The sequence below is a fragment of the Trematomus bernacchii genome, unplaced genomic scaffold (genome assembly GCF_902827165.1).
Source record: "Trematomus bernacchii unplaced genomic scaffold, fTreBer1.1, whole genome shotgun sequence".
NCBI classification, from domain to species: domain Eukaryota; kingdom Metazoa; phylum Chordata; class Actinopteri; order Perciformes; family Nototheniidae; genus Trematomus; species Trematomus bernacchii.
This window is the reverse complement of record NW_022987582.1, coordinates 357392-375126: the sequence shown is the minus strand read 5'-3', so window position 1 is coordinate 375126 and position 17735 is coordinate 357392. Positions and strand designations below refer to the sequence as shown.

The 17735-nt window shown below is 40.2% G+C and overlaps 4 protein-coding genes across 9 annotated transcripts; 2 read left to right on the top strand and 2 right to left on the bottom strand.

Moving 5' to 3' along the window:
- Positions 1 to 62: 62 nt before the first annotated feature.
- si:ch211-149k23.9 (germ cell-specific gene 1-like protein) lies at positions 63 to 6541 on the bottom strand. 3 transcript variants are annotated; one of them, XM_034127795.1, is made up of 8 exons: positions 6311 to 6541; positions 5356 to 5406; positions 4152 to 4540; positions 2157 to 2339; positions 1935 to 1982; positions 1664 to 1816; positions 1430 to 1541; positions 63 to 1299 (listed from the first exon to the last, which is right to left on the bottom strand). In XM_034127795.1, exons 3-8 carry the CDS (start codon positions 4345 to 4347, stop codon positions 927 to 929), a joined length of 1065 nt encoding a protein of 354 aa, XP_033983686.1. In that variant the 5' UTR covers positions 4348 to 4540; positions 5356 to 5406; positions 6311 to 6541; the 3' UTR covers positions 63 to 926. The 3 variants fall into 3 exon arrangements, with proteins under 3 accessions (XP_033983686.1, XP_033983685.1, XP_033983687.1); XM_034127794.1 differs by having other exon boundaries at positions 4152 to 5406; XM_034127796.1 differs by having other exon boundaries at positions 1664 to 1798; positions 4152 to 5406.
- A 470-nt stretch (positions 6542 to 7011) lies between these two features.
- On the bottom strand, positions 7012 to 9479 carry atg12 (ATG12 autophagy related 12 homolog (S. cerevisiae)). Its single transcript, XM_034127793.1, has 4 exons — positions 9344 to 9479; positions 8194 to 8330; positions 8041 to 8103; positions 7012 to 7194 (listed from the first exon to the last, which is right to left on the bottom strand). Exons 1-4 carry the CDS (start codon positions 9435 to 9437, stop codon positions 7135 to 7137), a joined length of 354 nt encoding a protein of 117 aa, XP_033983684.1. The 5' UTR covers positions 9438 to 9479; the 3' UTR covers positions 7012 to 7134.
- isoc2 (isochorismatase domain containing 2) lies at positions 9299 to 11807 on the top strand. Of its 3 annotated transcripts, none has more exons than XM_034127792.1 (7): positions 9299 to 9494; positions 9847 to 9911; positions 10295 to 10419; positions 10526 to 10738; positions 11242 to 11312; positions 11440 to 11557; positions 11643 to 11807. In XM_034127792.1, coding segments are annotated over exons 2-7 (594 nt in total). In that variant the 5' UTR covers positions 9299 to 9494; positions 9847 to 9910; the 3' UTR covers positions 11709 to 11807. The 3 variants fall into 3 exon arrangements, with proteins under 3 accessions (XP_033983683.1, XP_033983681.1, XP_033983682.1); XM_034127790.1 differs by lacking the exon at positions 9299 to 9494 and adding an exon at positions 9541 to 9633; XM_034127791.1 differs by lacking the exon at positions 9299 to 9494 and adding an exon at positions 9567 to 9633 and having other exon boundaries at positions 9801 to 9911.
- Positions 11808 to 12058: 251 nt separating this feature from the next.
- Positions 12059 to 17492, top strand: foxj2 (forkhead box J2). Of its 2 annotated transcripts, XM_034127764.1 has the most exons (11): positions 12059 to 12308; positions 12598 to 12928; positions 13094 to 13168; positions 13256 to 13348; positions 13555 to 13710; positions 13790 to 14231; positions 14539 to 14739; positions 15157 to 15258; positions 15966 to 16070; positions 16209 to 16298; positions 16807 to 17492. In XM_034127764.1, exons 2-11 carry the CDS (start codon positions 12611 to 12613, stop codon positions 16917 to 16919), a joined length of 1695 nt encoding a protein of 564 aa, XP_033983655.1. In that variant the 5' UTR covers positions 12059 to 12308; positions 12598 to 12610; the 3' UTR covers positions 16920 to 17492. The 2 variants fall into 2 exon arrangements, with proteins under 2 accessions (XP_033983655.1, XP_033983654.1); XM_034127763.1 differs by having other exon boundaries at positions 15966 to 16298.
- Positions 17493 to 17735: the final 243 nt, after the last annotated feature.

Sequence of the window (17735 nt, the reverse complement as noted above, 5' to 3'; positions counted from 1 at the left end):
CAATGTTGTTGATCCCAGACAATAAATCCAGTGCTGTACCACACGTTAAACGGACAAAGATCTAAGGAACATGTTGATGCATTTATTTAGAAATTGTTGCCTGTATAAATGTACATTCAACACAATTATTTCCCTGAAAGTGTGATGTTTCCATGGTGCAGATTTTTGTGTGCGGGTGCGTGCCAGCCTGCATTTCTTTCCAACTCCCCCCGACAACCTGCTCACCCTCCACCTCTCCATCCCTTCACATGCTTCCCTCCTCCTTTCCATCCAACTCGGGATTACTGGTTTACACATAATCTTCTGTTCAACATCAGAGAGCAGACTTTTCAAAAGCTCTGTAATCTTTCTATCGCTATGTGTCTATCGTATTTGTCTGTGCATCTGCAGAGAAACTGTGTTTGATGTAGCTTCTGGTATGCGTGCATTGCATCTAAAGTTTGTCACAAGAGACAGAGGACACTGAAAAAGGAAACATGTTGAATGTCCCACTCAGATAAATGAGATTATATTGTATATTTACTATGAATTACAGGATGATCTTTTCAACAGGAGAAGAAAAATCTGTCCTGTCTACACCTGATACATTGCGAGTTGATAAATAACCAATAACACAATATAAACATGTATATGCCTTTGCAAATACAGACACACATTTACTTTTCTACCATGAGGCACTGAGAAATACCCAGAAACAATCTTGCATGTCAGTGTGACACACAGTTGTAGTCTTTACAGTTTCATTATGCATAGATTTCCCCGGCCTTCAAACGCAAAATGTGTGTCCCAACCTCACTGGAAAATGGAAGAAGAAGAAAAGAAAAACTGAATCTGTTTGCTCACATTCATCCCTTTCAAGCTCGGTGAAAGTCTCTTTCCTTTTTTTGTTTTTCGGCTCTTATAAATTGATGGAAATCAAAGATCCACTAACAAGGGGAATCCACTCGGTCCATAGCATCATCCATCTCATCCATCTCTCTCTCACAGTCTTCACACCCTTCTGACCCGCAGCCTCCTACTAAGACCAGTGTTGGAACATCTCCATTTCCCATTCCAACCACGCTGCCATTCGGGGCCCACGCCACGTCAATCATGCCGTCCGGACACTGCAACAGGCCGCTGACAGAGTACAGCCCCCCCCCGGGAACGACCTCATCGTAGGAAGGAGCATGAGTGGCGGCTCTCGCTTCCTCCAATCGGAGCCTCTGTCTGCGGCGGAGCTCGATGATGGTCTTTGTGTAAGAGTTGAGTGTGACCACGGCGGCCCCCATACAGCAACTGAAGGACACCCAGGCAAGACTAGGAACAGAGCAGATTTAGGAGAGTTAGAGAGAAAAGAGAGACATCATGAATTGTAAATAACAAATATATGAATGTGTATTCTTGAATAATCGGGTGTGTATGCTGCCTCTTAAGAGCAGCCACCTACGCGAAAGACCAGCCATAGTCCCAGGACTGAGGCCTCCAGTCTTTGGGGCCAACGATGACTGTCATCTGGAACACGGTGGTGAACATCATGTGGGCCACCATCCCAAGAAGACCTACAGGGGGGTGAAACAAAACAGATCGAACCAAGAGAGATCACAATGCAAATAGAGAATGCTGTATGTAGAATGAGGAGGTTATAACGTCAGTGAAAGATAAATGATGAACTGAGTTTCACCTGATAACACAGTACAGATAGCTGCATAGGCATTGATTTTTAGCGAGTGCATCTCTTTATGGGAACACAAGACTTCCAGCCACATCAGTAAGAAGCCCATCCCCAGCAGACCGATGTACGTAAACTCTGAAATAACTGACAGCCAGAGCACACCTGCAACATTTAAAAATACAGGCACAATTGACACACTCACATTAATATGACAAATATTTTCAAATAAGGCCGAAATAATAATTTCACAAATTATTTTTTCAGCCAATACACAACTCACCTTGTGTTTCCCCAGGCGTTAAATCTATAAAGCTTCGACATTTCTCCCCTGCCAACCAAATTGTGAACAGATATGAAAAAATGAAGACAGAATATACATTTTTCGTTGAATTCAAATCAGAAAAAGATTTAGCAGAGAGATGAGACTGGAAAGAACCAATGAAAATCTAAGAAAGCTAAAAGAGCACGGAAATACTGTGACCTGATGCAAGTGTTAGCTCACCATCGTTGTGTGTCTCGCAGCTCTCCCAGAAACCAGTGTGGAAGTATCTGAAAGCAAACTTGTCTTCTCCTGTTTCCCAGATGTACTGAACTGCGTTAGCCATCTGCCGCTGTCTGATCCGGGCCAGCTCGTCCCTCCGGGCCGGAGACAGGGTGCGGTTGTACGGGTTCTGAGTGGGACTCTCTGTGGGACAGCAAGAGGTGGACAATAAGAAAAGAAAAACACATATAGGTTCATTTATGTGGCTGTCTATCCCTGTTGTGGATAATAGAGGTTGTGGTAACACTAAGTGCATTTAACAACGATGATTACAATTATAACAGCAAGAAAATTGCCTTCAAATATGCAAAAGCTTTTCATGTGCTGGTGCAATATATAAAAATATAACTTCACACTGTACATTTGACATTTATATACATTTTTTATGCCATTCTTGTTTCATACACTAAATGTAAATAATATCCTACTTTTGTATTGTGCCAGCTGTAATTTAGCCCGTCAATAGTGTTTCATTTGGCAGATAGTTTAGATATTCTTTCTTCACGGTCAACTTTTTTGTTTTAGTTTTTTTTAGTTCTGTTTTATCTTCTATTTTGCAACGTTTATATTGTATAATTGTTTATTTTTTACTCTTTTATTATTTCTAAATATGTGTAATACATTATTTTTCATGCTGCTGCAATGAAAACCTTTCCCAATTTGGGATCAATAAAGTATATCTTATCTTATCTTAAGCCAAACCATTTTAAGTGCTAAAAAAAGGACCCTCTTCCTGTAGGGGAAACATTACATTTCCTTTTTATGTATTGGACGTGCAGGCATCAACAACTGTTGTTTAATACAGTACATGCATGACATGCACAGACACACAGTGTGCATACTGCATTTGCCCTTACACTTCAGAAATATCTAATAGCATCTTTGACAAAATATTACGTTGTCAAAAAACGTAATGCATGAATTGTCCAAGAGAGGAGAATTACAAACACACATTTTGTTTGCAGCTGATTTTGTTGGAGAAAAACATGTTTTGAGTTTAGATTGAGAGACAATAAATAATGGGCACAAATCTAGTTGGTTTCTCACACCATGGTCTCAAAAGTGTTTCAGTCACATGCAGGCTTGTCAGCACCATGTCGTGCCACATGTGTTTGTATCCGTTTTAAAAACATAAGGGACAGTTAAAGCTACCACTGTGAAGATATTTCTGAACAAATACACAAAGTACATGTAGATGATTTTTTGATGCGGTAAGAGCTGTTAATCCCATTGTGGATTAAGAATATCTGTTGAGAAATAAAAACCAGGCAGCAGCCAATGTCCAATAAACCCTAAAACGTGGGATCTGCCATCACACCCCACAGATTAATACTACACCATAATTAAGTTCACTGCGGGAAGGTATGTGCAAAAAGAGATTAAAAAAGAAACCAGGGACAATCACAAGGGGAGAAGCCTGTCCGTTTATCCAGTCAGATTATTTTTGAGGTATTGTTTCTGGTTATGCAGTAATACAGTGCTAGAATTCAATACTCATGTAATCAGGTTCAAAAGTCAAGGCCAAAGTTTTGGTGAGTTCAACGCCAGAAAGCTGCATTTAATATCTTCACATATTTTTAAAGACTCAGATAATACACAATAACAAGCTGACCACATGCACAGACACTAAAATGTGATCTGACATTGCATGTGGCAATAATGTACAGTACCTGGTCAATAACAATGTTTCGACTATTGAGAAAGACTAGGAAAGCATCACAGACTGATGATGCCAGGTATCCATGAGCTCACACTGTTTCCGACAAATTTCTTGTGAAATGCCCGTGAACGTGTCCCAACAGATATATGGATTATATGGATCACAGGCAACTTTTTTTTGTACCTTTGATGACCCAACTCATAGATGAATTCAATACGGCATGACAAGTATCTGTACCCATGAAAGCAAACAAAGCTTCACAGAACACTTTGATGTGTAGAGGTAAGGACATCTACCTGTGGTGTAAGGCTCGCTGTTGTTCTGACCACAGTTCTTCATTTTGACGGGCGACAGGCAGAGGGGCTTCACCACCTTGTGGGTGCCCTCACACCAGTAAGAGGTGCAGAGGGCCAGGATGGAGAGGGCCAGAGCCAGAGAGGTCAAGGTCAGGGAGAGCAGGGAGCGAGAGCGACGGGACATTCGCTCCAGCATGGCCACGCAGGAGAAGAGGGAGGCAGGGCGAGGCCAGTGAGAGAGGGAGAGAGAGGGGGGACAAAGTGAGGCAAAGAGGGGGGAGATGCTGCACGTGGAAATAGGACGAACAGGGCAGAGGGTATAACTGCAGTCACAGATGGTGCTGGGAGGGCAGGGCAGATGTTTTGGGATGGTTTAAAGAGGTGATGAGCTGCCAGGTTTAGATGGAGAGAAAACAATTAATGTGATGTAACTGTTTAAACAAAAGATGACCAAACACAGCTGACAAAGCGATACTTTAAAGACAGATTGATTAAAAGATAGGATAGCGAGGGGGGGGGGGGGGGTATCTGAAGTTGATACACGTGGGAAAGGACAGATGGAACGGAAAATGAACAAGAGGGGATTTAGGTGGACGTAGGTTCACTCCGGGAGAAATGCAAGGACTCAACGGTATGCTGGACAGAAAGATTTAATGTGATATCCTGCTATTGATCCCTGTGGTGAATGATGGCCATACATCCCCTGACCTCAGACCCCTTTGTGCTCACTTTAAAGATCAATGCAACATTTACAAAAGAGTTATAAAAAATGTTTGGATTTATCACTAAAAAGTGTATATCTAAGGAGATGGATCTATCCTTAAACCCAATCCATCTCCTGGCAAGAAAGTAAGATTAAATATTTAAATGAAACTAAAAAGGCTAAAAACAGGGTCTTCAGATGGTGACATTTAAATGTGTTGATAAGAAGGGCTTAAGAAGGGCTTACGAAAGAATAATAATGCTAGTGCTATCCGGTGACCCCAGCTAATATCTCCCCTCCTCCTAATTAACACACTCAGGCCTGACCCCGTCTCTCATTATTAACTCCACTGTGGGACACTCAGTGGAAGAAGAGATTACTTTTCTTTTGATGAAATGATGGATAAACCACAGATCTAAATGAATGTTTTGCTAGTAATCCCTGATAATCTTCTTTTATCTGTTGGTGTTAGGTGTGTTTTCGTGTGAAGTGCATTCTGACCATGTCTGCTCTCTCTCTCTCATGCAATATCTGCCTGTAAGCCCCCAGACCCTGAAACACAACAGAACAGAAGTTAAACAATGGATAGTATAGACATCTCTGATCTGCATGAAACACCTGCCAATGTTGGTTTCTAGAATCTGAAGAAAGTTGACAATATACAGTACATAATACAAATACCTACATACACGTTAGGGCATTAGGATGCATAATGAAAAAAAAACTACAATCTGTATGTTTAGTATATCGTTTTCTATTTACTGTATCTGTAAACATATTGTATTCTGTGTATCTTGATGTTATCTACAATATTTCCTCCACACTCAATACAATTTGTTCTCAATCAAGAACATTTCTCTTAAGCGTTATATACTGAACTTATATAGTGTGATCAAAATACGTTTGTTGGAGTTTATTCCATTAATGAATTCAGTGCAAGCTTATCTATAGATACGTGTTAACACCACTTTTACTATGTCTGACAAGATGCATTGACAGGTTTGTCTGTCTTTACAAATGTTAAGTAGCTGATTAGAAATAGTACCAGCACATTATCTGAATATCTGATATATGTACTAAAGGTATATAATAGTAGTAATGAGAAAAGCAATGCATATATATATATCGCAGTTCTGTATTCTTAAAACTGTAAGTACTGGTTATTATTTTTGATTGTTTTGTTTGTAAGCCACAGAAAAAAGTTGAACATGTAAATTATAATTTTCCAGTCGGTAAAATCTTCATTTTAATAGTTGTATCCAACATCAGTCCAAAACCTAGAGCTACTCAATTAAAAACCATCATAAATACTTGACAAAAGCATCACATTTTGACATTTGAAACTCAGGTACCAGCAACTAGTATTTCGAAGTAAAGATTACAGAAATTATAAATGTTCTGTTGATTGACTAATCAATAGAGCCATAGTTATTTTCTTAAAGTAACAAGTACCTACCAAAGATATTTTCCTTGTCCCTTGTAGCACTTCAGGGCAAACATGAGGTAACTATCAGGATAAAAAGGTGAAATAAAAAAGCTCCACTTGTTGCAGTCCTGTAAAGCTACAGTCCCGTTATCTCTGCCCTGGTCAAGAGCCTTTAATCAAAAAGCTCCTTAAGTACTTGATTTTAGTCGCTCCATCTTGAACTGATTTTAAGAGTCACTACCCTCTTGATCTTTTCCCTCAGTATCCGTCACTTGTGTTTCTCCTCCAGGATGAGTCAGTGATCCTTACCTCTCCAGATGAGATCCTCCCTTTAATCCTCCTGGCCAATAGTCGGACAGAGATGCACCGATGGAGACTGTCTGTCTCCACGCCACTCTCTTTTCTGGCTTTCTTGGGAATTGATGTCACAACCCCATCCTGAATCGTGTAATCCCTCTAAGTCCATCTGTTACTGTGGTGCCCTCTCTTTTCCCGTGTCTGTCTCTTTTGAGTGGATGGTCCTTTGCAATCTCCCAAAAACTTTTGTTAAATGTAACTTTTTCTCTGTATTTATTTCGAAAACTCAAAGTTTGGATAACACTGTGAACCATCTTATCCATAGGAATGGCCATTTCCTTTTTTCCCTTATCACCTTTACCGCTGTGCAAAGCCGGGTCTTGTGCCCAGTATGTTAAGAGTGATGACTTAAAAAAATGACAGAAGGAGCTTTACATAGTCACAATAATTTATTTACAATATGTATTTACAGAACAAACTGAATGGAAAAAAATGTTGTGTGTTTGGTGGATGGATTAAAGAAAGAGTCAGGTCCAAAATAGAGCAGAAGAAACAGTTCAACCCCAGGCTTGAGATTTACAGTAATGTAGAACCAGCTTGTTATCACTGCCAAAACACTGAAAAAGAAAGAGAGAAAAATACAGTAAAGGAAGTGATGTGACCGTACAGCTCAAACTACTTTGTACAAACTACTGTTAACGGTCCTATTTAATTGGATATTGAGCTGCAGAGCAGTAAGAGCGGATGTCCCCTGTCAATTCTGGACTTTGAGGTCATTACAGTTTCTTACTTTAATCAGTGGTTTAGGATTTTAGCATTTGAAACATGGAGCTTCCCTCTTACTGCCCCCTCTGCTGGTTAAAGCTCCACATGACACAATCTCTTCTATGGCCCAGGATTGGAAAGTACAAACACTACCAATATAATATTTAATTAAAAGGCCAAGAGGCTAAGCAAGTTCGGATATTTGCTAGTTTAGTGGTTTAGTACCATCATACTCTGTCATTTTGTATAAAGTACATCTCCTATAAAAAAGAAAAGGTAAGATTTACAGAACATAATTCAAAATGAAAAAGTATTATTTCGTAAGGAGAGGCTTGGTGGATTTACTAAATAAATAAAAGGCAAACAAATAAATTCAATTTTTGTTGTTGGCATGTAAACATGAATGAACTCAACTTTTTGTGTGTATTGTTTTGCAAATGTACTTGGAGACATAGTTTAGGTTTGTGTGTCTGGATTCTATGTTTTAGTTGCTTTTTAGTTACTCTTTATAAGTAAATGTAACTGGAATCAAACATGGTGTTGGATGATGAGGCTTAAAGCTCTAAAAGGAAAAGGTGTTTAAATGGACTTTGGAGTTGAGATTATTTAGTTGCACATACTGAAAATGAATTACAAATCAATATTGTTTAGGTTAAAAAAAGTCACAGGGCATTCAAATACTGTAGGTGTTTACTCACATCAAACAGGATGCCTACTTCTTGATCCGGTGAAGGGGCGAATGACTGGTTAACATAAATGAACTGGAAAAAAGCAGATGAAGTGACATGTAAAGAAAGGAAGACCTAAAGTTTTAGAAAGTGAACAAACAGGTTGACAAACTTCATCCTTACCAGTTGTTCACTGCCTTCAATCTTGAGGAAGCGAGAGATGAACTGAGACAGGGACAGTATCGTCCGACCTCGCTCCACTGCCCACTTCTTTGTTTTCATTATAGGAGTGTCCCCCACTGCCTTCAGCAGCACATCAACTATAAAAGTGGAGAAAATAAAAGGTGAAAGCGCTGCTGATGCTGCTGCTGCTGCTGCTGCTGCTGCTGCCACCACCCAAACTTGTCTGGCCGAATCTGAAGATAAATTGTTGTGGGAATTGATGGAGAAGTTAAATCCATTGAAACATGGAGAAGAAATTGAAAAAATACTGCAGAATTAAGTACATGCCATTCACTCTTTACATTTTTTTTAATAAATACAAATAGGCTGTGCTCAGAAGAAACAGGATTTGAATATTATACTCAAACATTATTTGTGTGTACATAAATGATAAACATACAGGGCTACAAAAAATAGAGGAGATATCTAATATACTAGACATGATACACTTCAGTCAAGTATGGCTCACTCATCACTAATATATGTTATCTATGAAATAGAGTATTTATTTGGTAAAGTCAAAAATAGTTTTATAAAATAACTCTGTAACAGAAAGTCTCCCTGGATTATACTTCCCACATCTAACGAGAATACCATTAGTAAAAAGTAGGACACTCCTTGCAATTCCTGAAAGAACGTTTTTAATGCCCTAAACCTAAACCATGAAACGAGATCTGTTGTGTGACCATTTTAAGCTAACTGGAGTTTGTTAGCTTAGCATTAATACACTGACAGTTACAAGAGGTAGTTGATATTGGCACTATCGTAAAATATATGTTATATAAACACATATAAACAGCATCTCTGAAAAGTATATATCCCATGAGGGAAACTAAGATTATATTAGTAAAAATATTATGTTTTGCCTTCATAAATAGCAGCATTTGATTTAGCCGTTCCCCAAACCGGTAGTACTAAATGAAAAAAGCTTAATGCTTATTGGCTAAACAGAAAAAAGGAGCCTTTCTATTGGCCAAAATCTCTGTCGATCTTAATGTACGTCACACACCCGGAACAGTTTCTTCTAGCACTGTCAACATCACTCGAGTCGTAAACAGAAAGTTATTTATCACTGATTGAGTAGAGTTTTGGATATATAACAAATTCTTACTTTTTTTCTTCTCATCATTTGTCGACGTATCATCTGGCGGCGGTTGTGACTCCTCTTTTGGCGTTTCTGTTGGGGACTCTGCATTGTCAGACATCTTCAGGTGACCACTCTGGCTGTGGTTACCACCCACCTGAACAAGCCGAGCGATTGGGTGCGTACAATGGCTGATATTGGCTCTAAGAACCGTCAATCACGAAGACACGTAATTCTATTGGTCAATGGGCGGTGGGCGCTGCTGTGTTTATCAAAGGCTGTAGAACTTGTGTGTCTTCCTCATAGCTACATGCTAGGTTAGTTGTTCTTTTTTGACTTTGGAATTGTTAAATTGCTTATCACGAATGTGGAAGTTGATTGTCTATTGATTTAATCTTGTGCACGTTTTTGTTAAATATTGCATGCATTCCTACTCTTTCGCTTTAACTAAAATAACATGTTGTGTTCGTTTCTCATAACACAGTCACATGGGACATTATACTTTAACCTGACAACTGAACTTTCTACAGCCCTGTTTGACCCATTACCCAGTCCTCTACCTCTACCAGACACTAGGACCATTCAGACAACAGCAGTAAGTTCACTTTGATGTTTCTTTTTATTACGTTTAGCTCAAATGACCGTAGCTATATATCGCCATGTCACTCTAATTCAATTGTGTTCAGCGAAGAGACTGCTCTCATTGTTATAAAGACAATGCAATTCACCATTGACGAAAGATTTCGTACAAGGAAGAGAACCTATTTCCTGTAAAAGTAGACACAAAATGCACAAATTGGAAAAACGTCATTTGAATGCAAAATGTATGTTTGCAACGTAGCAACTGCATTGCATACATGACATTGAATGGGGGATATTATTAAAACTTCAATGCTATTTTAAAATGCAGTGGCCAATCCACTGTGTTGTTCCTGACCTTAAATCTGTACCTCCTTTTCTGTTAACTTGCTCTTCCAGTGGCAAGCATTGGCCGGCTCTCCACCAAGGATGCAGTGCTCCTCCTGTGTGACATGCAGGAGAAGTTCAGACCCAACATCTTCCAATTTCCCAACATTGTCAGCAATGCGGCCAGATTGCTCAAGGTTGGAAATACTCACCATCACAGAATCACTCAAGTAGCTGTCAACCATAATCATAAATCAGCTTCCTATATTTATTATTAACTATTAATTATATCTCACTTCACAGGCCAGTCGTGTTCTCGGCATCCCCGCCATTTTAACAGAGCAGTACCCTAAAGGCTTGGGTCCCACTGTACAAGAGCTGGAGGCAGGTGACCTGACTGCTTATGCTAAAACCTCTTTCACCATGATGATAGACGAGGTGGAGAAGCAGATGCAGGCCCTCGGGAACCCCAAGCAGGCTATACTGTGTGGAATAGAGGCACACGCCTGTATTGCAGTAAGACCACATCACTGTTGAAATGTCATAATATAATTCTCAGCACCATGAAACACAACATAAGTCCTCTACATTATTTGAAATGTATTTTAAGTATGTTCCTTTGTTATAGTTTTTGTAAATCACACTTACTTGCATGTTTTATTCTCCAGTTGGCTTGCCTATTGTTCTTAAAGATGCCAGATCTTGCTGATACATATCATATGTGTCTTATGCATTCTTGCATGGATTTTTGATTGAAATAAATCCCTTTTTATTAGTGGTCCTTCACAGATTAAAGGAGAAATATAGTGGAAAAACTCACTTGTTTAGTGTACATACATACAACCCACAAACTGTAAAATATGAACATTTATTATGTGGAAGGCGATGATGGGAAATATTATTATTAAGCTATAACATTATGCTGTTCTAGACATTTTATTATGCTAGTTTTCATGGTCTGGTGTGCAACAGAGCTTAAGTTAGTAATTAAATACCCTTCCCTCTTGTCTTTTCCACAGTGCACAACATATGACCTGCTTGAAAAGGGAATAGAGGTTCATATCGTGGCTGATGCCGTCTCATCCAGAAGGTATCTGTGTATTCTATATTTAGTTCTGTTATATAGCATCGTCTCACCCACATTAAATATAGATTTGTTTCTCTGTGTTTCTGGAATCGGTTTATATGTGTTCCTACTTTTGTGTCTCCCCACACAGCCAGACAGACCGTTTGTTTGCTCTGTCCCGACTGAAGCAGAGCGGGGCGTTCCTCACCACCACTGAGGCTGTTCTGCTGCAGCTGGTTCAAGATGCCAAACACCCAAACTTCAAGGAGGTGCTTGCTATAGCTGCTCTTTGTTGCTCTCCTGAGTTACTTTTGTTTGTTTCATGCCTGACAAACTTATTTTCTTTATTGACAGATCCAGAGGCTTTTGGCCCACCCGTCCCCTGACACCGGCCTCCTCTCCTTCTTCAGCGCTCTGTAGCAGGACAATCTCCTGTGATTCTGTCCCTAAAATACTGTACAGAATTACACTGCAACACACTGATAAAGTGCTTAAATAAAAGGATATTGCTATAAATTTGTATGGCTCTTGTGTTCATGTTTCAGAATCAAGCTCTCATGCTTTGTTTGAAATCCTGAGTCTGAACTGTTGAAGTAGAAACTGACAGGTTGTCCCTATTCATTGCAGTCCTGGTGAGCCTACAGCTGGAGGAACCTCTAGTTCAAACTTAGAGAGTCTGAAGAGGAGGGACCAGCTCACAGAGGGGAGGCGCAAAGAGTGAGGTCACAAAAAGGGAGGGATGAGTGACGTAATTCTGGTAAAGCCAGAAAGGGAGGGGAAGGAGAGAGAGGGAAAGAAAAAGGAAGCTCTCCGATAAGTTTTTTTTGTATGTATTTCTACAAAGTTACACAAACTTTCACCAACCAAAGGCATGACTGACCTTGTGGGGATCAACTTGCTGAAGAGGGAGATCTGAAGGAAGGGACGGACAGCAGTTTGTCAGCAGTTGTGCACAGCTGATGACAACATCAAATATTAACCCTTTTTTGAAGGCCTTGGGCCTCGAGTGACCAAACAGAGGTAAGCAAGTCATTCTTATTCCTCACAAAAGAGAAAGTATATGTGGAGTTGTCACACTTATAGGCAGTCATTTTCATGTATTTGCTTGTGAGTGGATAGTTTCCACAGCAAGACAAAGTGTCGGAACTTGCAGAGTGGAAGTACAGGAACAGAGCGGTTGACAGTGTTACATCACAGGCAGAGGGAAATCTGTAAAAGCATTACTCAGTGTTGTGTTTATAGCTACAGTGTCCCAAGTTAAGGGAATTGTTGTTCAAATGCTCTCTTCTGATCCTTCATACCCAAACAGAGAAAAAGAGACCATGTCCTCTGAACTGAACTCCAGTCTCACCAGTATCGACTGGCTGCCTCAGCTGGGAATCAGCAGCCTGCGCTCGGGGAGAGAGAGAGGAGGAGAGAGGGACAAGAAGAGAGACAGAGGGAGGGAGAGGGGAGACTTCCTCCCCTCTCTGCCGGACCCCTCCCACTCTAACTACAAAGGGAAACCCCCTCACAGCTATGCCACTCTAATCGCCATGGCAATAGCAGCTGCACCTGAGAGGAAGTTGAGTTTGAACGACATCTACACTTGGATCAGTGACACCTTCCCCTACTACAGCCGAGCTGGCCGCGGCTGGAAAGTAAGCTTGAATGTAGAACAATAACAAATTATCTTCCTATTAGAATGGTGATAACTATGGTTCTAAAGTTTAAGGTGGTATGTTTTGGGATATGTTACCAATTTCCATATTATTTGCATTACCAGCTGGTGCACGACTGATTTCATAATTTTGTTTCCCTCACAGAACTCCATTCGGCATAATCTGTCCCTTAATAAATGCTTCAGGAAAGTTCCTCGACCACAGAGTGACCCTGGCAAGGTGAATACTGACACATTTTGATTCTGCATCATGTGAGATGGAGGAAGGGAAGAGCGTTAATCTGAGCACTTGTTTTGTTAATGGCAGGGTTCCTATTGGACAATGGATGGACCTGCAGAGATGAGTCAAGTGAGGGCGCCTAAACGTCCCTATCCAGCGGAGGAAGAGGAGAGGCAGGATGTATGTTGTAATATCACTTACTCACCTACTCTATATAGAAGAGAATGCGCCTATTGAAAAACTTGACATTGTTGAGAGATTAGTCAGCATTCAGTTACAGTTTATTGAGGTGAGGCTTGAGGTGAAAAAAGTGTTTTTTATTTTACTTTCCTGCAGGAATTTATATTTGTACCACTCTGTCACTTCGTCTCGCTGTGCTGTTTCAGGTTCCTGTAGGGACACAAGCGGAGAGCAGAGCTTCTCCTCATCAACATCCACCTCCACCCTCACACAGAGACCACCAGCTTCTTAACACAGAGCCTCTGGGAGCCATCCAGCAGCAGCCTCCCCACTTTGCCTCCCTTTCCCCTCCCCCATGCAAGGTAGAATCACTTTCTCCTTTCTTTATCACAGTCAGGGTTGTTTCAGCGTTTCATCTGATCTAATCTTTTATCTTCACAGCAACCATCACCCTACATGCCAAGCCCTGTGTCCTCTCACTCTGCCCATAATCAATCTCCTGCTGCCCCTATGTCTTCTATCCATTCCTTTTCACCTCACCATCCACCTGGACCAACTTTTACCCCCCCTCCTTTATCTGCTGCCAATATGTCTTCTCCTTCAGCTCATTCTTTCTCCAATGCCCCATTGTCCTATCCTGCTAATTCAGTTTCTGGTCCCATTTTCACCTGCGCTCCTACCGCAGTGCCTGTTTGCACTGTGTCTGTCCCCCCTCACTCCCCTGCGTGTGGGGTCCCTTCATTTATTGCTGGTCCTCCTGTGGTCTCAGTGAACTCCTCCGAGCCTCAGCTGCTTTTCACCTTCGACGAGATGATCTTGCCAGACTTGTATGCGTCTTTCAAGTCTATCTTCAAGACCATGCGGGACAGGGGTGGCTCACAGTGTGAGTACTATGTCTGTCTAATGCAGCACTTTGGAACAGTTGTCTTGAAAAGTGCAACATAGTTATATATATTACAATTTCCGAACCACAAATAAAGATTGCAATATGTCATATTTGTACTGCTTACATGATCTGTATCATGCCTCATTTAAGTAGTACTGTACCAGAAAAATCAGTAATGTGGAGTTAAGCATTTGGTTTTCAGATAAAGGACCTCTGTGCCAAAATGGAAACTGAAATATTGATTAAGCCCACATTATACACATTAACAGCTTGGATGAGTGACTTATGTGTATGCAATTTACAGCGGATGTTGCTCCACTGGCTCCTCTGAACAATGACACTACCCCACTTCACACTCCAACTCTGCTGCCATTTTCCCCTCACCCTGCACCACCAGCAGCAGCACCTCCACCTGCAGCTCCACCTGCAGCTCCTCCTGCAGCACCTCATGTAGCACCTCCATCAGCTGCACACCCTCTGGAGACTGAGCGCATTCCACAATACAGTAAGTCCAACATTACCTTACCGCGGGCAGTGAGACTGTTAAACAATTGAACTGTTGAAACAACTTCAAACATTCAACTGCTACTCAGTAGTATGTATCTAATACCTAATATATATATATCATTCCAATAACTTGTATATAGACTCATACTGCACTATTCCACATCATAACTTTATTTCATTTTTATAACTATTATTATTTTTGTATTGCTCTTGCTCTTATTGTTATTATGTTATGTTATTATGTTGCATTGTTGGAGAAGCCTGTGACATAAGATTTTCAACTGCATAATTACTCTGTAGCTATGTCAGATTGACAATAAAGAACCTTGAACCTTGAACTGACCCCAGACATGCTTGAATTGCATTAAAAGCAGAATCAGTGCTTTCTAAAGTTACCTTCCCTCTTCCACTTTAGCGGTGCCAGCTGACTGGTTCAGTAACCCTGATTCTCTGAAGGAGAGCTTCCGCATTGCCAGCAGTCTAGACTGGGCCAACATCGACCTCTCTGGTCACCCAGGTCTGTGCTGTTCACCAGAGTCTTGATAACATGTTGTTTCTCTTCTGGAGGTTGCTTGGGTCAAATCTGCTGAGGTTTTGAGATATTCATCTACTCTCTCAAGTATTAGACAAAGGAAGAGAGGAGCTGTTTGAGTCAGTTAGTCAAGCAACAGACAATGTATTGGCAGTTATAATGTAATCAATTGATTTTTTCCTAGCAAAAACACCAATTATTCTTTGCTTCCAGCTTCTTAAATGTGAGGATTTAATGGTTTAATTTTGTCATATGATAGTAACCTGAATATTGTTGGGCATTAGAAATGATCTTTTTACATTTTTTACTATTTATTTTTGATTTAATATCCAAATTGATTCATTACAAAAAGTATAATTTGCAGATTATTCAATAATGAATATCATCTTCACTGCGCCCTGGAATGGTGCTGTGTTGTGACACCACTAATAAAATGTGTACATGGTACAGTGTGGAATACAATTCTCAGAGATACTGTGGATATCTCAAAACCTCAGCAGATAAAAATAAATCTGGCTTGTGTGAACTGCCAGATTTACTGACCCATTAAGATGTTTGTCTTTTTCAGCTGATGTATCAACTCTTCTTGGGTGGCAGATAGTGAAACAACTGAATATGATGATAATTTAAACATTTTTTCAATAACTTTTGTTGTTGTTTATTAAAGACTTTCTCTCCCATTCTGTCCCCAGACCTGCTGGAGGGCATGCGGCAGGCGGAGCTCTGTGATTGGGCACTGGACCCGACGCTCTTCACGTCCCTCTGCGACTCTCTGAACCGCTTCTTCACTCAGAAAGGCATGATTACCTCTGGGAGTAACTCCCCCCTGGCCCTCGGGGGTCCTCACCCCCTACATGGCCCACCATTCACCTCCAATCCGCCTCCTACCCTCGCCAGCCTCACTCACCCCTCACCCCTCCCTTACTCTCCCATAGTTCACCCCGTCAGTGGAGTGCAGCCCCCCCGCAGGGCTCCGCACATGCAGGGCCAAAGACCTCAGCTCACACAACCTGCAAACACAACCGGTAAGAACTGGACATCATGGTCGATTGGGTTTCCATTTAAATGTTTGTGGTAACTAGGTGGAATTCTGTATGGCGCTTGAAAGAAGGATAGGTTCAGATATTTTTCGAAATAAATAACTCAATAAATTATACAATTGATATAAAAGAAATACAAATACACGTGCATGTTAATTTGATAACTAATGTGCACAGAACTAGAACATATTTTCTAATTGTTTCTTAATTCATTAACATTCATATTTATTTCCAACTTGATTTGCTTGTTTAAATTAATATCTGTACATTTTCCCCAATTTTTAACTTCAATAAATACATTATACATTATATAAATTATAAATGCGTTAACTATTTCTGTACATGTTGTTTCTCTATTTCTTAGTTGTTTCCCATAATGGTAGATGCAGTCTGTGGTAAAGGAGAAGTTATTTAAATAGGAATAACCTTACAATAGTGTTTTCACTTCCTGTTTGTTGTGTGCTAACTTAGTCCATGTTTCTCTGTGTTTCAGCTGGGATGCAGCCTCAGTCCATGACACCACGACAGCGTCCTCCATTGAAGAATCTGCACAGCCACAGTGAGGAGATCCAGGACGACTTTGACTGGGACTCTCTGCTAGGTTGAGCTTGACTTCCAGTTTAAAACCGAATTTATCAGAGAAATGTGGCTCTTTAGTCTTTACAGCCGTCTCCACTAAACTCTATGCAGGGGCTGCCTTACTTTTGTATCTTGAAGCTTCTCTGAGAGCAAGTTTGGGATCAAGTGTGTCACATTCAACTGAATGCTGTATTTTAAGGTTAAATAGATGTACAATTTATTCAACTTTATTCAAATTCATAGCTGTTATAACCTTTGTTTAGCTTTTTTTCTGTTGGATTTTAGCTTTTAAAAATATGTTCACCAAAGAAAATAAACTGTAAATATATTCTTGTCAAATTATCTGCAGAAATGAAATACATATGGGATGCTTGGATATAAACAATAAACACATAACAAGCATGAAACAAGCCAAACACATAAAGTGTTTTTGTTTTATTTCGTAAATTCCTTTTGATTTTTTTTCCATTTTACTTTTCAAATGTGAATGTTCACAGTCATCACCACACAAAAGTCAACCTTACCCAATAAAAGATATTTTTCTTGTTGATATAAAATAACAATTAATTCATCAAACTAAATTAAAAGAACAGCATGGAGCATGTCGTCAAGTCCAAGTTTTTTTCTTTCATTCATTGAAATAATTGTCTTTTTTTTTTAAGAAGCATCAGTACTCTCCCTCTCCGAAGACAGGGCTGAAACGGATGGACAGTGTAGCTCTGGGACACCTGGACACCAGGGGTCCCATATGAAATGTGTGATTGGAAAAACTAATGCTTCTGATTAACAAACAAAAAAAAAGTGAAATATGACTGGCAGAGAAATGTGTGACCCTTATAATAT